This window comes from Catharus ustulatus, chromosome 8 (assembly GCF_009819885.2).
Source record: "Catharus ustulatus isolate bCatUst1 chromosome 8, bCatUst1.pri.v2, whole genome shotgun sequence".
NCBI lineage: Eukaryota > Metazoa > Chordata > Aves > Passeriformes > Turdidae > Catharus > Catharus ustulatus.
In genome coordinates, this window is record NC_046228.1 from 32,532,970 (window position 1) to 32,559,402 (window position 26,433).

Sequence of the window (26,433 nt, forward strand, 5' to 3'; positions counted from 1 at the left end):
CCCAGCCTGGCTCCAGAGCAGAGGGGTTCCAGCCCTCCATGGCCTCCTCTGGACTCATTCCAACAGATCCACATCCTTCTTCTGCTGGGGATCCCAGCACTGAACACTGGATTGCAGATGATGTTCCATATTAAAAAAAAATAAATATTACTTATATTTAACACTACTAAACATTGTAAAAATGCTGTTACATCCAAGCAGTCTGGGAGATGACAGACACCGTGGAGCTGCTGGCACAGCTCCCACCATTCCATTCTGACAGCGTGCAGATAAATAGTGGCCAATATAAAAAAGCTCCAGCACCATAAAGCACATTATTAAGTGATAACAAAGGAGAGAGTTGCAAAAATGACACATCAGTAAACAGGAGAACTCCAATTCCATGCTCTAACAGTAAAAGTCAAAAGCTGAATCTTGTATTTGATGTATTACACCCAGGATAACTGACTGCAGATGTGCAGGCCTTCAGGACATGCATGTTTCCATTTTATCGACGTTTTCTTTCATGCAACACAAATGATACTAGAAAAGAACACTGGAAAAAAAAAATCCTCTCCACTCCTTCCTGACAGAGCTCCAGCAGCATTTGGACAATGCTCTCAGGGATGCACAGGGTGGGATTGTTGGGGTGTCTGTGCAGGGCTGGATGATCCTGGTGGGACCCTCCCAGCTCAGGATATTCCATTATTCTGTGATTTCAAGCCTGCTCAACACCTCACATTAGAGATTCCTGCAGCCTTTAGAAAAATTCAGATGACCTCTTAACTCAACATTTCAAATCCACTTCCAATCATGTGGGAGAGGCCCTTAGCACTGCAAGCCTCACAAACTTCTTACACAGAGATCTCAGCATTGTGCTGACTTTTACTATGATATTTACCATTAGCCAGTCATAATACATTTTCCCACAATTTGCGAGGGATTTCTGAGAGATTGCTGTCACTTCCTTGTTGAAACAACAAGGAGCAATACCATTTCCCTAACAAAATGCAACTTCAGCCTGGAGAAAAGGAGGCTCAGGGGGAACCTTCTGGCTCTGCACAACTCCCTGCCAGGAGGGGACAGCCAGGGGGGGTCGGGCTGTGCTGCCAGGGAGCAGGGACAGGACAAGGGGAAACGGCCTCAAGCTGTGCCAGGGGAGGTTCAGCTTGGATATTGGGAAAAATTCCTTCACTGAAAAAGTGGAAGTTCATTTCTCCATAGGAACCTTTGGTATGTCCAAGGGAAAGGGCCTGAAGTTGTGCATTAAAGGGCTCAACCACACTGAATGTTTTACCTTATGCAAAACAAAACTTTAGAGATTGCAAAGAACCAATTCCAGGAGTGCCAGCAACAGCCTGAGGACAATCATCTCTGTGGGAACTCAATCCAGTGGAAAAGAATCATGATGACATGGAATAAGGAAGAATCCAAAAAGAATGCAATTAAACAAATATGAGGAGATGCACACAATAAATCTTCCACAGTCTACAGCTGTAACGCTTAAAAATTTCCTTCAGTGTGATTAATGGCCATTAGAAGTCGAGATGCAGACAGGAATGTTCAGCTCTTCCATAAAACATTTGGAAAATAAATTTCCCTATTATTGCCTATTTACAAAGTTTAAAATGAATAGTTTTTTAGAGTGGCCTCAAAGAGCAGGGCAAAGCCAGATTTGCAGCTAATCATTCTGAGCTAACGCTCTTTTGATGATGTCTACCTGCAGAGATTAATTATTTCAATACCACAAGGAAAAGACAGGAATAATTACACCACAAGAAATGAAAATTCAGCACAATTTCTAATTCTCAGCAGCCCAAACCCAAAGTTTTGGGATGACTGAAATTCAAGAAAGGCTCTTACTTAGCAAAGGATTCCCATTTCTGCTAAATTAAAGGAGAAAAACAAAGCTCCAAACTAAATAAATGAACCAACCCCAAAATTTTGTGTTGCAAGCAGCTCTAAGGTCATGTGCATTTAATAAATACTGACTTCAGTAGTGTTCTAGGGACTCCACCTCTACTTCCAAACAGAACCTGCTACTAAATGCTCCTGACTTGGCCTGTAGGACTCAGGAAAGTGAAGAACTAAGAGCAAACAAAGTCATTTTTATAAAGTCCAGGCAGTTCAGAATTGGAGCTGTATTTAGCTCAGATAAAAATGATCCAGATAAGTTGTGTTTAACACAAAACACAGACACCACCACTGGGCCTCAGCAGTACAAGCTTTTACTTCCTAATCCCTGTATTAGGCTCCATAAATTTAAACCCCTTGTGGCAATGCCATAGATTTGCCTGTGGAATATTAACTGTGCTGCATAATTCTGCTGAATTTTAACTCAGCTGCAAAACTTTGATTTAATATGGTAATAACCCAAATCTTCAAGCCACCAACCAATATGGTCAAATTTAGCCCCAGGCTAATGTCCCTGTCAGGAGTTTTTCCTAACTGAATAACAATGTAATATTTTCATATAAATAAAAATATGTCACATACACACAAAGAAAAGGAGTAACTCTGCAGAGGATTTCTCATTTTCATAAAAATGGTGACATCAACCTTCAGTTGTTTTTCTTCCATGTGGAGATTCCTAATGCTTTGTACAGCAGTTGGAGTTGGTTGAGATACTTGGACTTGTAAAAGCATCAGGAAGGGAAAACTGGCTCCAAAATGGTGGGGCAATAGAAAATCTGTTTTCAACTAAGACTTCAAAAAAATCAGTTTTATTTGTAATGTAATGTGGATGCAGCACTGCCATTCCCAGCTAAGCTACCTCATCCAACAAACATTCCAGCCCCCAGCAAGTCCAGCTCCATGTGACAAGTCCATACTTTTAACAGAGGAATAAAAGTCCTGACAAAAAAGTATTCCTCAATAAACAGGTAATGAAGATTTTGATTCTCAGCTGCAAAAGCCACATTTTCAAACCACTCACATGAATTTCTCTGTACATTTTCATTTGAGGTCACCTTTACCCAACAGTCTTCTATAGGCAGAAGTGTGGGAATGATGGAAGGAAACCCTTAAACCCCTAAGGATTGTTGGACAAAAGGCAGAATATTCCACAGACTCTTTATGCCTTGAGTTGTTTCAGGGTTCTCAGAGTCTAGATGAAGATGTTTGAAGCAGTAGAGTGAGGAATTATGGTACAAGACAAAACATACTGGAAAAAAAAGGCTACAAAACACTTGGAGTAAGGAAGGAAAGGAGGGACCATCATCTCTATGTCCACGAGCAACTGGGAAAGACAAAATTGGTGTGGAGAAAAGCTGCTCCACACAGGATTTTACAGGGAACTCATTAGGGAAGCACCATTGAATTTTTCCCTATCCTGCTTTTTCCTTGAGCATTTGCTAGGGCACTGGCAAAGCAAACATTCTGGATTAGGGGAGCTTTTAGTCTAACTCAGGACAGAGTGATTCCAATCAAGTATAAAAATCAAGACTCCTCTTGGTATAAAACCCAACAAACACTACTACATCCATCTCATTCTAAGCCTCCTGGAAAAATCCAGGCTTAATTTTAAACCATGCCTTTTTCTGTGCAAATGGAAAACACGTGTGAAACCAGGATTTATGGTGCTATTTACAACTACCCTCAGCTTCTCTGACAAACTCATCTTAATATGTTGGAGACAGTTCAAATACGAAGACAACTTGATATAAAAAACATTAAATTTCTCCAAAATATAATAAAAGCTATTTCTTCTTTGAGTTGTTTTATGTTCTATATGTAAGAGAAATTTCTGTACTTTCTGGTTTACAAACAACCTGAAAACAGATGCAAAAATCAACCACAAACCTTTCCTCCCAGTGCATTCCTGTTGCTAAATTCACCAGAGGCAGTGCCAATTATGAGCAGAATAAATGAGCATTAAAACATTTAATCCCTCATTAAAACCTTTGAGAGAGTCTGAGATGCTTTGTGAATTAGTTTTTTGTTAATTAATTATTGAGAGCATGAACTCACTGGGTGCTGCTCAAGGACACAGTGGTGCCATGTCAGATGTTATAAATGGAACAGAGATAAAATTAAAAGAATAAATTAATTAAATCAGGGTGCAGCTGGTGGAAAGAGCAACAGTACATTTTGCCCAGCAATAATTCCAATAAATGCTTGGTGTCCTCAGAACGTCGTTCAATTTTGGGACTGGTGCATTTTGCACTCTGCCTCTTGGACTTCTCCCTAATGATGGGAAATCCTTGTTTACTTAGCATGGCCATACTGCCCGTCTTTGGTGTCCCTGCAAACATGATGCAGGTTTTGGAAGTGATCTGGGCCCTGCAGCACAACCCACACTGGCACTTCAAACTCGTGTTGCCTTTACTCAGGACCAGAAACGTTCCTGCACTGGGTCTGCAGAAACAGAGAAACTCCACAGCCACATGAAGGCCAATGTGAAAAGCATGGACAAGCCCATGGAGAACTTTCATGATGCTCCCAGATTCCAGTGGGAAGTCACACGGGCAGCTGGAGTGCCAAGAACATGTCTGGAGGTAAAAGCTTTTAAATTTAAAACCAGGAATTTTGAAAAAACTTGTTTATCCTCCTCTCAGTTCCAGGTCCAATATAATGTGTGGATTGGAGGGGGTTTCCTCCACACTTTTGGGTTAATTAGGCCTCAACTCATCAAAGTCCCCCCTTTTCCCAGGGCAATGACCTGTCCTGCACACGTGTGGTCATGGAGACCAGAGACAACACAAGGACACACTGAAAAGCTGAATCTCCCAAACACAACAAAATAGGAAATTTCTTCAAACCAAATATTTTAAAATCAAAGCCGTCATGCTCTTTCACAGACCCCCCACCCCACAAACCAAACCTCACCAGGCTGCATATTTAATATAATTTATTTTAAAAATGTAACTCTATTTCTTTCAGTGTTCACCTGCACGGAACTGACCCATCTTTCCATTTTCCACATAATTTCAGCCCACATAATTTCCATTACTTCATGTAAGTCTCTGTTTCTACTCACTACTAAAGCCCCTGAGATGCTAACCTGAAAACTCAGACTTTTTTGTACTGCTTATTGGCAGATTATATAGTCCCTAACAGAATGAAAAACTTCACTGGAAAGTGAAATGAAGTTGTACCAGCTCAAGAAGAAAATTTTTTTTCCCTTCAAATGACACAGCGATCCAATCCATAGCTCTATATTCTAAAAAACGTAACATAATAAATAAGGGAAAATAATTCATTTCACAGGCATCATTTAACGCAAAGCAATAGCAATAAACCACATCTGCACTTTGCCAAGCTTCAATATTGTTAATAATCATTTTAAAACTATTTTTTAACTTCCTTTTCTTCATACATACATTTCTTTTACTTCCAGGTTTGTTGCTAAAAGTGCTTTAATTTAACAGAAATCAACACTTCATACATGAAGACACTGCTTTAAATTTGGATGTCTTCTGCAATGGAAAATGTGCTGGCCTTTGTATTCCTTAAGGAAAAGCAGGATTAAATGCTAAAAACTGAAGCCTACCAAAGTGATGGGCTTTTCTGCAGTGGCTCAAATACCAGGGATTTGAAAACAACCACATTTTTTGGTTTTCAAAGGAAAGGCACTGAAGGCTGGAATTCAGCAGTGCCCCCAGCCAAAGGAGAAGGAGGAGAAGCAGGAGCTCTGACCTCGTTGACGGCCACGTAGTAGCGCTGCTGCTGGAACTGCGGCGAGTTGTCGTTGCGGTCGCGCACCACGATGCGCACCTCGTGGTTGATGATGGTGCCCACCTTCTTGTTCACACACTGCACCTGCACCACGATGGACTGGATGGACAAGGGTGGCTGCAAGGGGAAAGAGGGTATGATAAAGGGACCCACAAAATGTCACCTCTTTGAGCTTTTGTTTACTGCTATTGGAATTCAATGGATCTCAGAAGGGTTTGGGTGGGAAGAAACCTTCAAGATCATCTCATTCCACCCCTTGCCATGGGCAGGGACAATTCACCCTATCCCAGGCTGACCCAAGCCCCAAACATCCCAGTCTTGGACATTTCCAGGGATCCAGGGGCAGCCACAGCTTCTCCAGATACCCTGTGGTGGTGCCTGCCCACCCTCCCGGGGAACAATTCCTTCCCAATATCCCATTCATCCCTGCCCTCTGGCAGTGGGAGCCATTCCCTGTGTCCTGTTCCTCCATCCCTTGTCCCCAGCCCCTCTCCAGCTCTCCTGGAGTCCCTTTAGGCTGTGGACAGGGCTCTGAGCTCTCCCTGGAGCCTTCTCTTTTCCAGCTATCCCAGCCTGGCTCCAGAGCAGAGGGGCTCCAGCCCTGGGAGCATCTCTGTGGTCTCCTCTGGACTCAGCCCAAAGTCATTCTTGTTTCTTGTCTTGATTGAAAGGTCAAGTCTGAAATAAATCACATTTGCTACCACTTACATTTGAAAATAATTCAGAAATAACTTTCAGTGTGGACAATCCCGCTTTTCTCACTGCAGTGAAAGCAGCAGTGCTCTAAAACTCCCAAATTGATGAATGGACAAAAGAATTTAGGCTGGAATGGCTTTTACTGCTCATTTGAGTAAAATCCAATATTTTTTAGGCTGCCTTTAATAAGTTGCAGTCATTATTAAGTATATCTGGAGTAATTAGACAAACCCAAGAATAATATAATTATTTGAAATAACAGATATTTGATAAGTATTTGATATTCTGAATTTACAAAAATATGTAAATAAACAATGGCACAATGCCACAAATTGTTTATGAAACTAGGGACAAATCATCCCAGTACCTTTCAGCAGCACCCTGCACCTTCAGTTCTGATTTATCACTGGTCATTCTTCCTAAGCACTTAAAGCTTTGGAAGAGAAGTGTGGAATTTTCTTTTTATCTGATTCTATTTGGAAAACACACCATCATTCTCAATAACAATCAATGGAATCTAGGAAGATTTGCTGTCAGGGAAGGCAAGAAATAAAAAAAAGGACAGGATCAGGCTGACTGAATAAGCAGGGAGAGAAGAATAGGAAGAGTATCCAAATATATAGAATGCAATCATTTGTGGATCAGAGACTCCAATTTTTGCTCTGTAATAAAAAGCTGAATCTAAAGGTTCAGCTTAATAAAACTCCCAGTTTAATTGGTGCTGCAAAATTTTAAGCGGATTTAAGTGGATAGATGAGAAAAATATGTTGGGGGTTTTTGTTACCAACAAGAGACTTTCCCACACACTGAATGGTTCTGTGGTGTTGGGGTAGCACAGCCCTGCTTCCTAAGGCTGGAAATACCATTTAGGAGAATCCATAAGGTTAGAAAAGACTTCCAAGACCACAGAGTCCAGCTGTTAACCCAGCACCAACCCATGTTCCTAAAACAGCCATATTAATAATGCCCATGACACACATTTCATAATTTTACTCAGTCCTTGGGGGTTTTCAGGGTTGCTCTCCTTTTCTTGGGGTTGTGAGTGACAGCAATTTCCTGAAACCATGCAAGAGAGGCACAGGGGGTATCACATCCAAAACCTAAACCACCTTAAAGTCCAGATTTTCTTCTCAGAGCCCACCAAACTTCAATAGCCACAGATGACTGGACACAGTATTGGAGGTAAGAAGTGTTCCAGTTCATTGTAAAAAATAAAGAATCAATACCTTAAATACCAATGTAAACACAGTATTACCTGTATTTAATTAAGAAATGTACACACTTTACTTGTTTCCTGGGAACTTAAGTCTACCTCTGGCAAAGAACATCCCTGTAAAGTGTCTGGGAACTCACAATAATGGGAACTGATTTAGACAGACTAATACTGAAACTCAAATAATCTTATGAGGTTCTTTGGGTAAAGCATTGACTTTGATTTACATTAAGGTGACAAAAAAGTGTCAATAAACTTACTTGAAAAGAAGAATTACCACTGATCCAACAGGGATTTTGGTTCCTAACTCCCTATGGATGGGTGTGGGGTGGTAAGAACGGACCCCACATTTCTTAAGAATGGTTCTCCAGCCTTGCTCTCATTTTTTGCTCTGGTTTAAAATTAAACCTGAGAGGCCAAAGCTGCTCCTGCAGCTGCTGGTTGGCACTTGAGGAAGTGCCAGCTCTTTCCCAGAAAGTCTTCTGCCACCATGACCACTCTGCCACGCTTTGTGCTTTGCATGAGAAAACAGTTTGTGAATTAAAACAAAATTAAGAACAGCTGTATTCAATTAGTGCCTTTCACCAGCAAATGGAAATGAGGAGAAATTTGCATGTTGTTTCTGGTACTTATGAATTTATCTCAAAACACATGGAGAAGATAAATTAATCAATCAAGCTAATACAAAACAAAGTTCCCTGCACTCCAAGTAGAAGTTCTGAGTTTTACAGCATTCTTGCCATATTGATCAAAGCACTTGGAAGTCAATTTTACTCTCAGATTCTGTCACAAGGTTGCAACACTGTGAGGAGATGTCTCAATTTTTGGAGTGTTTTCTCCTCAATGAAATTAGCCTAGATGAGAACACTCCTATTTATTTTATTTCTTTTTATAAAAATCAAACTTACCCTGACAATATTTCCTTAACACCATCAGGAATGAGCACAGCAAATATATTTTAGGCTGCTTACAAAAAGAATCTGAACCAGCACGTTCTCAATGGAACATGTCAAGCTTCGTGAGTGAATTGTGGCAGTGACAACTCCTTCACCTCTCACAGCTCATAATTCAGTGTACACAGGGAAAGCAGGCTGCTAATAAATGTCACAGGGCACGGGGCAGTTTAATTCAACAAATGAGTCAAGCTTGGTCAGATATAAAACCCTAAAATCAGGTTTTTTTGGTCTTTGTTGTGTTTGTCCACAATAATATTTGCAGATATGGTCAAGTTCCTGTGTGCTCCCAAGAAATTCTAAAAAAAGGATCAGATTAACTCTGTTCACATCCATCTGGGGACAAGATGGATACAGGAATTAGATTCTAGCATGACTTGTGTGTATGGTTAATTAGAAATTAATGTCTGGAGAAAACCAACCCCAAACTTACATCTCTGTCCAGCACCCGGCCAGTGCTGTTGAGGTACAGGGTCTGCTTGATGGGGTCCAGGATCACCCAGTAATCCACGTTGTCCTTCAGGGAGAGCTCAATGGTGGGGTCAGGCCCTCCTGCTGTCCCTTTGATCAGCATGTTGTCAACCAGGATAGTGCCTGTAATGACATTGAACAGCCAGGGAGGAATTTATAGGGAATCTACATTCTTATGTATTTTTGCAAGCACTGCAACACTGAAAATGCTGTTTTCTACCTCGGCTTTGTGCTGTTTTATGTTTTTGAGTGATGTTTAAAGAGTCTGAACCTTATTATCTGTAATGAAAAACTGCCACTGACACCGCAGCTGTATCAGACAATGCCAGAAGAAGCACTTACAATGCACAATGATTTAAATTGACAATGAGACCCGTCACATCCAGCTATCTACTTAACAAGATGAGCTTTTTCTTCATTGAGCAATCATCTCCCAATCTCACCTCGAACAAATGAAAGCACAGAAATAACAACCAAACTTGGAATAAATTTTCTGCAGCGAGAGCGACACGTCAAGGTGAAGATGGGGAGAAAAAAGCACAGTTACATAAAGCTCTCCAGGAAAAAAGAGGGTTTGTACCAGGAGTTGCTCTGAAACAAAAACTGAATTGCAGCAGAAGGATGTGAAAACTACAGCCACAAGACAAAGGTGGTACTGAGAGGAGCAACAAGCTCTCAACACGGGTCTTTTCATGGCATCACAAGATCCCAGAATGGTTTCGTTTGGAGCTGATCCTAAAGTACCCAAATTCCACCCTCTGCCATGGGTAGAGACACCTTCCACTATCCTAGGTTGCTCCAAGCCCCCTCCAGCCTGCTCTTGGACACTTCAGGGATCCAGAGGCAGCCACAGCTTCTCTGGGTACCCTGTGCCAGGGTCTCACCACCCCAACAGCAAAGAATTCCCTCTATGTATGTAACTTGAATTTTCCTTCTGTCAGTCTGAACCGATTCACATTGTTCTGGCACTCCAGCTCCTGATGATTTGCCCCTCTCTAGCTTCCCTGTATCCCTCCAGACCCTGGAAGGAGCTGTGACATCCACACAACCTTCCCTTCTCCAGGCTGAGCAGCCCCAGCTCTCCCAGCCTGGCTCTACAGGGGAGCTGCTCCAGTCCCCTCAGCATCTTCATGACCTCCTCTGGACCTGCTCCAACAGTTCCATGTCCCTCCTATGCAGAACAGTGCACGGAATTCCAGGTGGGGTCTCACCTTGTCCCATCCTGCCAGTTAAGCCTCCCCCCTTTTAGCCATCAACTCACTGCCCCCACAATGTACAAAATGTCCCGTGGAAAACACTCCCAACTCATTTCCCAAATGTCATGCATTACAAACTACTCGGAGTGTTGCCCTCCAGTGCCTTGGATTTGCATGCACAAAACTTACAAGCACTCCTCTGAAATATTATTTATCTGCAACACTAACACTCCCCGGTTTTCTTCACACCAAATATTAGAAGGAATTATCTTTGTGGAAGTTCACCAGCAGTTATGAAGAAAATCTGTGAATATCAGTAGCTGCAGAACATTTAAATTAGGTTAACATATTTCTCATGTGACCTCCCATTATTAAATAATTTATTCCAAAGTGTAGCATGAAGTTTCTTTACACCTTCACTTTGTAACAGTGACTCTGTTTAAAAATATTAATCCAAGAGGAATGGCCCCAACATGGGCTGAGGCTTTTTTGCTAAAACAATGAAGTAATCAATGATCCTAACCCCAGCAAACTGGTTTGTATTCCTGTGGGGGAAAACACCACAGTAAGGTCTTTTCAATCATCTATTTTGAAACTACTTTTTTTCTGACACAATAGAGATGGCAGGAAGAAAACTGCCAAATATTTGGGAATAGAACTGCCAAATTTTGCACCAAAGACTGGTTGCAAGTTCAAGGAGGAACAACTTTTTAGCCACATGAGAAACATTGTTTTAACTCAGGTGTTTTATGGCTCTTGGCACAATTTCCTGCCCAATAACATCCGCACAGTTCTACTCTGCTCCAGGAGCTTGGCCTGGCACCTTTTGGGAGACAAGCACTGGTTTTAATAAAAAGCAGATTTCACCAGGAAAACCCAACTCATTTCCAACCCTGTGACACTGCCAAGTGTTGATATCTACTCAACAAGTTCTGTCAAATCTACAAAATCCACCAGTTCATGCACTGCCCTCGTTAGTGCGCCTCAATAACGATGCAAAGAAGGGTTGGTAATCCAAATTCACTTATAAAAATATCTAAGCAGCTTAAAATCTGTGATGATGAATTTCATGGTGTGTAGTCAACCACCATCACTTCAGCGACCTCACTGCTTTGATTCTGCATCTCGCTGGACTCCGCTCTGCTTCACTCTCTGCTTGGTTTCACAAAGCATTTTTGTTAGCTTTGGTTTGACCCAGGGATTATTTTCTTCTTAAAAATGGGTTGGATTTTCCTCAGATATTCATGAGGCACCCATAATCACTCTCTGAGAGACAGCAGTTTGCAAATCAGCCTTTTAATAGCCATCCTTAAACTTTTATTTTTGTAGTTTATGAAGTCTCTGATATTTCCAAAGCCTTTCCCTTTCCCCCTTAGATATCTATAAGATTTTCCTTATGTCCTGCCTAAAATGCCAGGGAAGGAACCTCCTAATGATAAATCTGATGTGTCTGCATCACCAGTTTTTCCATAAATATCAGCACTAAAGCAAGCCAGTCCAGTGATATTTGTAACTCACTGATACAATGAGTTTACAGAAAATCTGCTTTGCAATTTTTTTTTGCACAAGACAAAACTCAAGCAATCACAGAATCCCAGGATCCCTGAGGCTGGAAAAGCCCTCCCAGCCCATGGAGCCCAAGCTGTGCCCAGTGCCCACCTTGTCCCCAGCCCAGAGCACTGAGTGCCACCTCCAGCCCTTCCTTGGACACCTCCAGAGACCACACAATCTGGCTGCTTTTCCACCTGCCCTGAAGCCTGACTGATGACTGAGGCAATGGTGGGATGACCATACAGATTTCCAAGGGATTAGTACAGGACAAGCTTCAAGGAAGCCATGTCAAGGCAGCTGTTGGCTCAAAAAACAACAAAACCAGCCAGAACCCAACAGGCTGTACGAGAGAGGAAAGATCTTTTGTTGTTGAGGGAACATGATTTTTCTGAGTTTGTTGCAATTATTAAAAAATGGCTGCAAAACAGGACAACAAAATGAAAAACTATAAAAGATGTAAGTATTTAAACAATTGTTTTACATCAGGCTATTTCCCTGAGATGAATCCAGGAGCTGAAAATCCTCATTAGGTGGAAATAAAAGGGAAGATTTTGATTTTACATCCCAATCTCATGTGAACATTCTGTGGGAAGGGCATCAGACTCAAGTGCAGTGGGATCTGCTGGTTATGCTCTGCTAAAGACAGGAGTCCGGCAGTGCTCAGTGAGCAGTCACTTCCTTGAATGATTCTGACACATTCTGGGATTATTTTAGTTTAATGTTTTGGCAGAACCCTTTTTTAAAGTGTGAGGGAATTATGACTGCTCTGGGAATAAACCTTATTGAATCATGAAGAGGTTTGGGTTGGAAGGCACTGATGTCGTTGGAAAGTCCCTAAACATCAAACAAGGTTTTCTCTGCATTTAGATCTATTTTTGCAGCACAGGAATGTACTTAGGGGATTGGGCTGTGGCCTGCAAAGCCTTTAGATGTCCAGCAATACTCTGTATTCCAAGTGGAAAAGCAAAATGAATCTGCAGGAGATGGGAGAAGTGAGGTTCCTCCTTCAGGGGATCATTTTCTACATTTGAGCCTTCAAGAACTTCTACAGCCACTTTTCACCCTGAGAATTTTCCCACTTCAAGAGTAAGTTCCTTACACCTTCCCCTCATGAATACTAGTTTATTTTGGTACTTTGGGGAAAACATATGTATATTAACGAAGTTTGTGCATATTCCCAGGCGAGGCTGAGCTCCTGGGAACACAAATCCTCTGATTATGTACATTGATTATGGAGTTTGGTACCTGCAACCAGAATGATTTGCACTTAAAAGGAGCCATGCTCCCAGGGATATATATCCAAGTCTTCCCACTTAAGTATATTATCAAAAAACCAATCTCAGTTCTATTTCAGACCTGGTCTATTTTATTGAGACTATGTTAATAAATGTTGTATTAATTCTTTTTCTGCTAAATAGGTCCCAAGCCAAAGCAACAAAGCAAACCCAATTTTATCCAGTTTATTTTTGTTCATCTAACTCAAATCTGCTCAACTCAAAATCCCAAACACTTTCCTTTAAATGTATGTTCACCTTGCTAACTTTGCGATTTCTTTCCCCTTTGGGATTTCTTTTCCTAAACTTTTCCTCAAATTCATGGGTTGACAGCACCAAAACTATTGCCCCAGTCTTTCCTACTGAGTCCAAATGGGGTAGATTTAAACCAGAAACCCCAATCTGCAAAATATACAACAACTAGTCCTTAAATGGGACAGAAATTCACACCCAGAGATCAAAAAACACAGCTCCCACAAACACTGCAGCTGAAAACTGGAATGAACTCCGTGCCCACTGCAGTGATTTATTTTGCAGGCAACTGCAGACCATGTGTAACATCATTGGTGTTTGCAGTCCTTCTATTCCCTCCCAAGATCCCTGATGGGTAATTTTCCAACAATGCTGCTTTTAAGTCCCTGGGAATATTCTCTGCCAGGTTTGACAAATGTGTAGCAACATGAACTGGTTTTCATCCAAGATCTGCCTCCTTTGGAGCGCTAGCGGTTGTTGGGAAGACAAGGCCAGGCTCTGGGTGCTACACACCCCAAAAAAAGGGAGCAGCCCGAGCTGACATTGGTGTTGGTGTCACCTCCAACAACCTCAAATGTCAAATGTGACCCAAAACTCAGCCCATGGCTGCTGAGCTCTGTGACAAGGTGATCAGGGAAGGGTTACAGGCTTAGAGGGTCCTCCTGCCAAATGGGAGAATCTCAAATCCCCAAAACTTGGGGTAGGGAGAAAGGGAAAGTTGGAGCTTTCTTGGCTCTTTTCTTACAGATAAGCCCAGGATTTTGGAAGATGGATGTGAGACAAAGGGTCTTTGGTGCCTCTTCATTGATGGTCCATATGCCCAAGATCCCCATGAACTGGAGCCCCTGGTTGTTCTGTTTCATCCACCTTTTACTGAGGGTAATATATTCCATTCCCATTCAACAGAAAATGGAAAAATACCTGATTTTCATTCTGATTCTAGTAAAATGACATCTTTGGAAATACAGTATTATGCCACTGAGGAGATGCCAGGCTTTGCATCTCAAAACAGGAACCCATCTTTCAGAATTAACCTTAAATCCATCTCTGGAATTGAGGAATTGGGGGGGACTCATCTCTCAATACAAGACTGATAATCAGGAGGCAGGAATTGAGAGTGGGGCATGGCCTTGGCCAGGAAAATTCTGACAAAAACTTTTATCCAAATTAATGTTTCTGCACAAAACCCACAGAGATGAAGATCCATCACACTTCCCTCCCACCCTACATATCCAGGTAACCCCTTTTGGAGGTCCTGGGCACAGTTTGGGGCTGTGTCAGTCTCAAATAAATACTTAAAACTGGTTTTGTAAATCCTGTTTGCTTTCCAATTCCTTGAGCCGCTTCTCAAGCCAATCAACAATGAGGTTTATTTGCTCTCTGTTTAGAAAAATCTGATTTACACTATAAACACACAAGGATTCCTAAATAATGAATCAGATCAGATCAGTTTTTTGGGAGCACCATGATCAGCAGTGGCAGATGAAGGTGTGAATTAAATGACTTGAATGTTTTCACCTTAATTTGGAGCCATCCTGGGGCCTGTTTGCAAACCATTCAGAGAGGAGCAGCAGGAGCCTGCACTGCACTGCTCTAACCCTGAATTATTAAAATTATCAGACCCTGTCCAAACATTGCTCATGGTTGTGCATAATTCTTTTTAATATTTCCTTGACATCTTCTGTGCACCACATGCAGCTGTTTTCTCCTTATAAAGGAGGCAAAATAAGGACAATTTACTGATGCTTTTCAACATCTTTTATCTGCTCATGCTGGCTTTCCTGCAGGAAAGCATCCCTGGGGAAAAAAAAATTAGCACTGCCAGCAGACCTTGATTTTATTGGTGCACCCCAAAGGCACAGCCATTAAAACTTATTTTCCAAACTTGTGCTGCTATGTGTTTAGTCTGACATTGGCTCCAGTCCCCCAGTTGTTTCCAGATGTTGGAAAGGTGTAGACACTGTAACGTGAGGTCTGGAAAACTGAATGAAAAGGAGAGTGTGGGGGAAATGTAGGGATGGGGAGATCCCTCCTTTTGCCCAGAGGCCAAAGGAGTCCTTGAGGTTAGGAGTGGAGCATTACAGAGAAACTGCACACTGGATTTTATAACAGATTGAGGAACAAGCACAATTTCTTATCTATTTCACCTTCTATGAGAACAGGGAAGCATCTTCATTCACGGGAGAGAGCAAATCCTATCTTGTCCTGAGAATTGCTTTATCACAGAACTAAAAAGCATAAAAAAGGCCTTTGTTATCCACAGAATTCTACGGGACCCTTTGTAACCTACAGTTGTGTATCAGCCTCTGATCACACTGCTGTCACGGAGTCAGAGTTCCAAACAACTGACAAGAGTTGTCTGACAACTGAGTGAGGATCATATTGGGTTTTGGAGCAGAATCCTGGATTAGGAGATTGTGGGAGCAAGCAGAGTGATGGATTGCAGTGGTCAGAAGAGATACAAACACCAGTCTGACATCCTTCTATCCTATTTTTCCCCTAAAGCACACAAGGTGGGGCAGATTTATTGACAGTAATGCAGCTCCTCTTTGTTTTTGCAGACATCCCAATAGAAACATAGGAAAACCAGGAATACAGTAATTTCACGCTTATAAGCCGCACGTTACAATACAGTGTGATAAAAGGTATCTGTTCTATCACCATCTGTTGAGGGTGGGGCAGTGATCCTTATCTCCACAGGAGATATTCTGCTAATGGGCCATCCATTGAAACCAGGCAGGGCAGTGTTCTTTATCTTTTCACAACCCATCCTTCCTCCAGCCAGTCATTTTCTGCTAATGCCCATTGAGTCCCACTGTGGGACTGATAAAATTACTGCATCCCATGGGGAGTTGCTCCAGCCAGGGGGAAGAGCCCAACATTTCTTACCAAGATAAAAACAGAGGTTTTGGGACACTAAGGGAGCCCCTTTCTCCACTGGACTCCAGAGGAAAACCGGATTTCTCCACATCACCACTGGACTCCAGAGGGAAACTGCACCTTGTACAGGAGCACTGCTCCAACTGAGCCACATCTGTCACTGCAGGAGGATGCAGCCACCATGGAATGGGACTGCTACCAACACCCTGCCTGACAGGGTGTCAGGTTGTACTTTGACTTTGTCAGGGCTTGGGGTTTGTTTCTTTGTAGTACTGTATTTCTATTTTAATTTCTCTAGTAAAGAACTGTTATTCCTAATCCCCATATCTTTGCCTGAGAGCCCCTTGATTTCAAAATTATAATAATTTGGAGGGAGGGGGTTTACATTCTCCATTTCAAAGAGAAGCTCCTGCCTTTCTCAGCAGACACCTGTCCTCCAAACTAAAACAGCAACTTTTCGTTCTTTGTCCATATATAAGCCGCACCTGATTATAAACTGCACTTCTGGGTTTGGACCAAAATTTTAGTCAAAATGGTGCGGTTTACAATCATGAAATTACTGTCCTTGGTACTACAACCTGTAAGAATTTTATGTGTCATTCTGAAAAGGTTTTTTAAAGCAGTTTTGTTCCCTTTCCAATCAAGCACTGCCTTCTTCCCCATAATTTGCTATCTCTGGGAGTGTTGAAGGACAGTTTGGAACAACCTGGTCTAGAGGAAGGTGGCCCTGCCCACATCAGCAGGTGGAACAAGGATGAGTTTTATGGTCCCTTCCAACCCAAACCACTCCATGATTATGTGATTCCTCCTGACTCAAATCCCAAGTCCCTAATGCCACTAAAGTGCTACTATCAAAAACCAATTTTAAGCAGCAGTTTTGCAGTTATCAGGGGAGAGAAAGCAAACCTGTAAAAGCCACACTGTTCCCCAGAGCCAGTCAATTATTTCACAGTTCCCTGACCTGGCTGTCAGGGAAGCAGCAAGGACATAACCAGTTTCAAAGTGTTACCTGAGGATCAGGTTTTTAAACTTTTCATCACCTGACTTGCAAACTATGATTGATTTTATTTTCCCCTTCAGCCAGACCTACTCCTTTCCCACAGGGAAATCACCCTCACCAAAAGCTCTTTGAACACATCTCAGCACAAAGAAAATGTTGAGGGACCTGAAACCAAAGATTTGCAGGAGGTTGCTAAGGACTCACAGCATTTCACTTCACTTGTGATCTGAAAGCTCTGTTAAAAAGTAAAATCTGAATTAGAAAGAATATTGGATGTGATTAACTAAATTAGTGCTGTTCTACTGCCCTGTGGAAATGAAAATGGACATGGAAGTGAGCGGCAGTCTCTTTTCCCAGGTAACAAAGGACAGGGAGAAAGGAAATGGCCTCAGGTTGCACCAGGGGAGGTTTGGATTGGATATAAGGGGAAAGTTCCTACACAGAAAGGGCTCTCAAGCACTGGAATGGGCTGCCCAGGGAAGAGGTGAATTCATCATCCCTGAAAGCATTAAAAAAACTTGAGGATCTGGGTTAGTCGTGAACATGGTGGTGCTGGGCTGATGTCTTAATTACTTTAAAAAAAAACTTCTCTGGGCCAGGGCCTCCCCATCCTCCAAGGGAACAATTCCTTCCCAATATTCCATCTATCCCTGCCTTCCAGCAGTGGGAAGCCACTTCCTGTGTCCTGTCCCTCCATCCATTGTCCAAAGTACCTCTCCAGCTCTCTTGGAGAGGGAAGTACATCCAATATGGTTTTTCACAGAAAACCTACCAAAAAAGACACAAGAAATAGAGAATTAACAATTCTTGGAAGTAGAATCAACCTGAGAGTCACACAGAAAACTGGGAGTAACTGGCAACCATTACATGTCCTAAATGTTTTGTTCTGCATCCAATAGAGTTATCATCATTCATGGGGAGACCCCACATCCCCTCTAGGCAATCTGTTCAAGGCTGGGCACTGCCCAGGGAAGAAGTTGTGCCCTGTCCCTGCTGTGCTGAGGATCCAGAGCTGGACACAGCACTCCAGAGGTGCCTGCAGGGCTGGCACAGGGGCAGGATCACCTCCTTCTGAACCATGAAAACAAAAGCATCTAAGTTTTTTGACAAATTTCTTACACAGTCATACCACCATCCAAAACAAGACCTTCCAATAGAAGACCAAAAGATTGTCAGGAACTGAATGAAGTTTTCAGGTATTCTCTCAAGCCCAAGGCTTTTGTTATCTTTACACTGAGCTATTCCATCAAGACACTGTCAACAGCAAATTATTTGTGCAGTTGATTCTTTCTCTCAGCATTTCCTGGGTTGTGTCTTTACTGAACACATCCTGCACTCCCTTCCTTGCTTTTGACAGGAATAGTAAACAGCAGAGTGTGTAAGCAGATTTCAGAGCTAATTGAAAATAGGAACATGGAGCCTAACGATATTAAATGAAAAACCCTGTCAAGTTTAGCAACAGATCATTTGCATCTCCTTTATTTTGTTGTACAAGTTCCCTGTTTGCATAGAAAAAACTAAAATGCATGTCAAGTTGCTTTGTAAGTGCCTGGTATCTAATAAGGATGAAAATAAGTATCTCAAATGGTAATGAAGCATTGTGTTTATTTGCCAAGCAAATTACTGGAAGGCAAATTACTCTGACAATAGCAAAATGGAGGAAAGGCAGGAAGACCTGCCCTGCTTTCCAATTGCCAGGACACTTTTGGTCCTGGTAAACTGGTCCTTGCCCAAATAACAGCTGGGAGGTGCTGCCACCCAGGTTTGGGTGCCAGTACTGGCTTTAGAGGAAGAAAGAGAACAGTTCCCTGTCTCGAGCACTGTTAAACCCATGAGGTAAGCACAGAAGAGAGCAACAGGATGGAATTAACTCCAGGCCTGGCGAAGGCAAGATCCAGTCAGCACATCCTGGGAAGTCCATGCCCAGAAGAATTCCCACTGTGGCAAAGTGTGCAGAGAAGCAGCTGTCCTACACACATCACCCAAAGCTCATCCAGGTTAGTGACAGATGGCAGCTGCCACCACTAGTGACCACCAAAGCCCCCAGAATATTCCTTTGTGGATACCTGGAACCTGAACTGCAGAGAACCCCACTTGAGATAAATCAAGGTGAAACAATGGTCTGGGTGTTATCCCAGGCTTAGGGGCAGTTAACAAAGCTGGGGAGAAGGGATTGCTGAGAATGGACACAAAAAAGGTTGCATTTATGAGACACAAGGAAAGCCAATGTAGCAGCTCTGACTGGGACAAAGGGAATTCTGGCAGACCATGACCACCAATCCCAGAAATCACCAACTCAAAAGACAAAGAACTCTGAGGTGATACCAATTAGCATTAGAAACAAGGGAATCATTTAACCAATAGTGTAAGAGACCTGATGCACAAGAGCATTAATTCCTTGCTTGCTAAAATATATAAATAGGGAAAAGTTCCAGAGGACTTTGGGACCCTCCACCAGTGAGAAACCTGGGATGAAGAATGACCAGCAGGACACTGCTGGATCCAGGAATGGTGACAATCTTCTGCTGGATCTGTCTCTCTCTCCTCTTTTTTCTATTCCTCCCTATCGCACTACCTCACATTCATTGCGACATAAATTCCATATTATTGACTTCAGCACATGGACTCATTTGCACCTTCCTTTGGCCAGAGGCATCTCTCACTAATCAGATCTTAATAGAGGCCAGGGGTGTTAATTGAACAGACATGCTCAGCCCACACCAGTTGGCTTCACAGACACAGAAAAGACCCTGGTGCTGCTTAATTTACCAAACCAAGACTGATCTGTCTGTGGGAACTCAGAGCTAACAACAGCCCAGTGGAAACCTGGAATTTCTTCTCTGTGGCATATAGGTTGAAATGAGATGATCCCTTCCAGCCCAAATATTTCTGGGATTCTACAATTAAAACTTTGGCTTCAGCAGCTGAATTGCTTCCAGATCTCATCACTCAGTCACTGGTGGCTGAGGTCAGTACCTGGCATCACCTGCTGGAATCTTCCCCATTTTCTCCATGGTTTAAGGTTTTAAATGAAGTGCAGGCTGGATTGTATTCTTCCCTGTGAGGATGGTGGGGCTCTGGCACAGGGTGCCCAGAGAAGCTGTGGCTGCCCCTGGATCCCTGGCAGTGTCCAAGGCCAGATTGGACATTGGGGCTTGGAGCAGCCTGGGATGGTGGAAGGTGATCCTGTCCATGGCAGGGGTGGCACTGGGCGGGCTTTAAGATCCCTTCCAACCCAACCATTCTGGGATTCTATCTTATGATTGTAACTCTGCCTTCCGTATCCCATGTCAATCCTGCTGGAAGTGCTCAGCCAGAGGGATCAAGCAAGTTCCTGTTCAGCTTTTCCACATTCGGCCCACTTCAGATCACTCACTGCAGTCCTGTGTAGTGTTACTTATACACTGACATTTCCTTTTTCCTTTACTGGATCCTTTCTCATTTCCCAGTTTTTCAGCACGCAGAGGTGAGAATCACCCCCCATTTCGCACTCCAAGGTGGAGCAGTGCCATGTGTGTGTGACATCCCTACCCCTCCTGTCTTTTCTCCTGGCAAAGTGCCTAAGGAGAGCAAGTTTTGATTTACTGTTGGAGAGGACAGGCAGAGGAGCTTGTCCACAGTGATTTGTGAATGTATTTCAGAAGCGATGCACTCCAAAGAACATCTCCTTTTGTAACGTCAGCCTTCATCTCCCATTGTTTGAATACTTTCCACTTGTATCAAGAACCCTTTGAATCCTCTGGGGCTGCCTCCTGTGAAAAATTTGCAAGCTTAATATTTGGGTTCTTCCAGATATGAGTTTGGAGCTGCTCAGAGAATTTACTGTTTAAAAACACCTCTCTAATCTATTACCAGCTCTCCATCCCATGTAAGGAAGCACCAAAAATGTGTTATAGAAATGTGTGGGGCTTTATAGGCAGGGCATGTTATAAAATCAGATGTTTTATATTTGTAGATGAGCAGAGATATAACTTTACATAGGAAATATTTTCAAATAAGATTTAATAACACAGGAGCTGTTTGTTTGCCTTGTAAAAGTCTATTAACTACTTTCTTTTTAAATGTTGTTACAGTGTCAAAAGAAGACCTTAAATTTCTAAGCAGCCTGATAAATTCACCTTCTCGGTTATGGCTTTTTTCTGGGGGGAGATAGTGATAGTTCCCAAAACCAGCCCTGGGAAATGCAGGAAAGCTGGGGAATGTAAAGGAAACCCTGGCAAGGACCTGGCACCAACCCAGAGCAGTTTCTCTGCTAAGAAAGATGTGCAGATGGAGCACCTCCGTGATGGCTTTACAGCAGGAACAGTATCATAAATCTATAATGTTTCTCTCCATAAACTCCATTGGTGTACAGTGTATTAAACTGGCTCTTAATAAACTGCACTCCTTCCCTCTTGCTTGCCTTCCAAGCACATAAAATAAACACCAAGAAAAGGAACTAATTTAGAAAATAAAGTCTGTTTTTCTGAGAGGAAAATAGTGACCAATGGCTCAGGGTGATAGTGGTCTCCCTCGAGGGACAAGTGTAATTTCTTCATTAATGACACAGACAAAGGGATGGAGGTCACCCTCATGAGGATTGCAGGTGACACCAAGCTGAGGGTGACCTGATTTTGACCTTCCAGGACCTGAAGTGGCTACAAGAAACACGGAGACAAGACTCTTTAGAAGGGCCTGGAGTATCAGGCCAAGGGGCAATATCTTTCTTCCCACTGCCAGAGGACAGGGATGGATGGGATATTGGGAAGGAATTGTTCCCTGGGAGGGTGGGCAGGCCCTGGCACAGGGTGCCCAGAGCAGCTGTGGCTGCCCCTGGATCCTGGAAGTGTCCAAGGCCAGGTTGGATGGGGCTTGGAGCCACCTGGGATAGTGGAAGGTGTCCCTGCCCATGGCAGAAGGGAGAACTGGATGGGTTTTAAGATCCCTTCCAAACACAACTATTCCAGGATTTTGTGAAAAGAGAAAAGTAGCCAGCCCCAAATCTGTCCTGCTCCCCGGTTTTTCTTTCCTGTCACATCACTGCCACACCATCTAAATGAATGTGCTGACCCTGGCAGTCACTGCTGAACATTCAGAGCTGGTTTCCATTCTGACAGGTTGCTGCCAAACACAGTGTTTGATATTTTTCTGTTTGCATAAGACTCTCCTTGAAGAGGTCAGAGCATCCCAAGGGAAATCTGGTGTCATTTGAGAGGCACAATAATAGCCCATTACACAGGCCAATAAACAACGTTGGAAGCAATTCCTCTTGGACATTCAAACCCTTTCCCTTTTCATTTTATCTTTCCATTCTAAAGAGTCCTGTCATTTCCAGTACATTCTTGCAATAAAATAGAAAGGCTGAAAAGCTAACTGGTGATTTGTTGAGATGCATCTGACTGTGGAAAAACCCACTCCATTACTGGAAATTAAGACCTGACCTCAGGGACCAGACATGAGCCATGCTCAATGTTGAGTGTTAACTTTGTTCCATCCCTCTTGTTTAGCTTGTGAGACAAATTATACATTAAAATCTGGATTGATCTTGTTCCATTTCAGCTTCTGCTCCAGGCACTGCAGGGATGGTCTGCACAGAGAGAGGAAGGGGCTGTTTACACAAAATCCCAGGATCCCTGAGGCTGGAAAAGCCCTCCCAGCCCACGGAGCCCAAGCTGTGCCCAGTGCCCACCTTGTCCCCAGCCCAGAGCACTGAGTGCCACCTCCAGCCCTTCCTTGGACACCTCCAGGGATGGGGACTCCAAAGCTCCCTGGGCAGCCCCTGCCAAGGCCTGAGCACCCTTTCCATGCAGAAATTCCTCCTGCTGTCCAAGCTGAGCCTGCCCTGGCACAGCTTGAGGCCGTTTCCCCTTGTCCTGTCCCTGTTCCCTGGCAGCACAGCCTGACCCCCCCTGGCTGTCCCCTCCTGGCAGGGAGTTGTGCAGAGCCACAGGGTTCCCCCTGAGCCTCCTTTTCTCCAGGCTAATTCCCAACTTCCTCCTTTTCTCCATTGCTATTCCCCATGCAATCCACAAAGGCTGGGCCATGCTGGGACCTGGCAGTGGAAATCACTTCCTCTCTACACACATAATTAGAAAAAGGATTTAGGAACAGAAAATCTTTTTAGGCTCAAGATTTTGCACCTTCTGTCTCTATACTGAGGGTACAAAGACAATTCGGTTGTGTCATTCCTGGCCTTGCTGGTGTTCCCCCTATGCCAGCCCATCAAACCTCCTTCTTTACAGTCCCTTCCACAGATGTTATGGATCACTCTTATCTAACATGAAGCTTTCATCTTCGCCATTTCTGGATGGTTAAACCTGTGAGATTTGGGACATTAAACACAGCTCAATTTGAAGGAGTGGTCAGCAGGAGGGAGTCTGCAATTGGAACACCACTGCCTGGGCTTGCCAGGGTATCCCTGACCGCTCCTGGCCTCCTTATGGGCTCCCACTGTGGCCAACAATCCCTGGACCTCTAGGTGACAACTCCTGCTGATTCTCTCCTGCTCTCTAACCCCATCCTCTCCCATCACTGCTGTTCTTACAGCATCCCAACCCACACTTCCCTTCTGACCTCTGCATTTTTCCTCCTGAAGTCTGATTTAATGGAAGTGAACCGCAGCAGTCAAACTGATCTTTGCACAACCCCAAAACAATTCAGCTTCGAGCCTTTAATGAAGCCTTAACGACAGCAATTTCAGCTCAGAGCACAAGAGAACAACTGAATGGTGGGAAGTGCAAATGAAGAATGGGTTTCAGCTGAAGCATTCACAAGCCCTGCTGCTGGTGACAGATACCTGTCATATCCCAAATGGAGCCTGGAACAAGCTTTATTCCTTCTAAGATAAATCAGTGTCTTCACTCCCAAACATTTTCCTAATGGAAGGTAATCATGCCTCCAGCTTGGGAAGACATCATCATTTAGAGAAACACAGTCAGCTTCATTTTCAGAAAAGAGTGATGGGACGCAGTAAGAAGTGGCCAAAAACTCCCAAGCTGACTTTTCAGTGCACTGGATACAACACTTCAAACACAAATTCAAATAAATATCAAATAATGAAAACAGCTTGGTGGTTGAGTAGCACTCGTAATGTACCATAAAAAGCTATTTTCCTAATGGACATTTGGGGATTTGGGCACAAAGTTGCTTCCACATGCAGATGTTCGACAGAAAAGCTCTCAATCAACTCTGCAAAGCTGGAAGGACTTGCTCAGTTTAGAACTGACCTGAAAAACACGTTTGGGAATGAGGAGAATAATCAACATTTATGCCAATAAAGTTCCATGGTTTGACTGAATGGCACATGAGGAAGTTTATACAGTTTATGACTGGCAGTCACATTATCTGAGACCTCTGCTAGAGTAAACTGAAGGAAGGAATGCCTGAATATGTTAATTGAAATAATGAACTGCTGAAATATCACAACAACTGTGCTCCTGTATCCTGGGCTGAAGCAGAGCTACTTGGAGTCCAGGCCATCTATTACAAATGAAAGACACAACAAAAGGGGAAATTTGGGGGCAGTGGCACCCTGGAGTCTGCTGGAGTGGCCAACTCTGTTATCCAGGGGAATTCTACCTTGCTGGGAGATGATATCTCTGAAGAGCAATTTGGGCTTTGCAATCATTAAGAGAATATGGGAAGTAAGAAATATTAGTAAGACTTGGGGTTTATACCTCTCTCACTTTTTCCTTTTCATTGTTAGTATTACCAATACATTTTACTTTAATGCCAGAAGGGTTGGGATTGGAAGGAACATTAAACTCCATCCAGTTCCACTCTCTGCCATGATCAGAAGCACCTTTCACTATCCAAGTTTGCTCCAAGCCCCATCCAACCTTGCCTGGAACTCCCACAACCTTATTTTTGCTCAAGTACAGGGTACTGATCTTGCAAAACACAAAATACATCCTGACAGGAATCACCTTGGGGCTTGAATCCAACCAGAACAATGTGGCCAGGGCTCACTGCAAGGAAATCCCTGAAAATTAGCAGCTGTAAAGTGTGCAGAGTACCTTTGCTCTCCTATTAATGAATGCACCAATGCCCCATAAAAGCAGTTATTTTATCCACTGTAAAATACACTGTATTGTACCACTGGTACAATGCCCAGGCAGTAAAGAATATCGAACTCTAACACAAATTCCATTATTCCACCAGAGAGGCTCAGCTAATGATTCCAATTCCACACTCTTTGTCAAGTTAAAAGACACTGTAGACACTTGGATATTTGATATATTTAACAGCTAATTGCTTGTTGTTTATTCAGAGCTAAAAACTGAATACCAGCTGTGGCAGTCCCCCACATTGTCCCCAAAGACAGCAGGGTGGTTGTTTTGATCCAACAACCAGTTAATTTTCATGGCAGGCAGAAAGGAAGAAGGAAGCTTGCCAGAAGCATGGATTTTACCATAAGGAAGTGACTGGCAGGTGTTCTGGGGCACAGTTATCCTGGATTTATACATTTATCTGGTGTAATCCTTCGTCCTGGCTATGGCACCTATGATTATTTGGCTTTATCTTGTTATTGTTACAAAATTCCTGTGAAACTCGGCTCAATCCCAGCAGAAATTTCTCATACATACTATCATGCACTACAACTGCTCCTACTTATGGTTTTATTTCAGTACACTTGCATCCTCTGAGAGTTTCCAGTTTTCTTCTTGAAAAATAATTTCAGAATCCATCCTAGCAGTATCAAACTAAAATATGGGTTGGTTTATTTATTTTCCAAGATGAGTAGATTCTCCCATGATTCCTTCCAGCTTTCTTCCTTCTCTAACTCTTTCCAAGGAGGCTGCAGATATTTTTTGCCTGGTGCATTCAACAGTTCTAAGGGACCCATCAGCTTCCAATCTCCTCAAAGCTTCCCACTCTTCACTGGGAGTTTCTGATCCTGTCCAGCCTGGCTTTGGACACTTCCAGGGGCAGCCACAGCTTCTCTGGGCACCCTGTGCCAGGGCCTGCCCACCCTCCCAGGGAACAATTCCTTCCCAATATCCCATCCATCCCTGCCCTCTGGCAGTGGGAAGCCATTCCCTGTGTCCTGGCACTCCAGGCCCTTGGACACTGTCCCTCTTTCTTGCTGGCTCCTTCAAGTCCTGGATGGCCACAGTTAGGTCACCCCCAAACCCAGAGCTTTTCCTGTCACTTATTACCATACAGACCTCATTGAGTGTTTGCTTCTGCAAGGACATCATGAAAGAGTTCAGTAAAATCAGGGTTGAAACGTGGCATACCAATAATTTCCACCTGAATTGGACACCAAGCCTTGGCTGCCCAACTGGCAGGGAGGGCTTAAATATCCAACTTC

At 43.2% G+C, this 26,433-nt stretch overlaps 1 protein-coding gene across 10 annotated transcripts in view; it reads right to left on the bottom strand.

The window, feature by feature from the left end:
- Nucleotides 1–26,433, bottom strand: part of PCDH15 (protocadherin related 15) — a 642,731-nt gene that overhangs the window by 191,253 nt on the left and 425,045 nt on the right. For all 10 annotated transcript variants that reach the window (XR_004418559.1, XR_004418557.1, XR_004418555.2 and 7 more), the window contains 2 exons: nucleotides 8,951–9,111; nucleotides 5,617–5,772 (listed from right to left, as the gene is read on the bottom strand). Coding sequence is in view for 3 of the 10 variants with exons in the window: in XM_033065836.2 (XP_032921727.1) it covers nucleotides 5,617–5,772; nucleotides 8,951–9,111 (317 nt within the window). In the remaining 7 variants the exon portion in view is untranslated. The remainder of the gene's footprint in view (nucleotides 1–5,616; nucleotides 5,773–8,950; nucleotides 9,112–26,433) is intronic.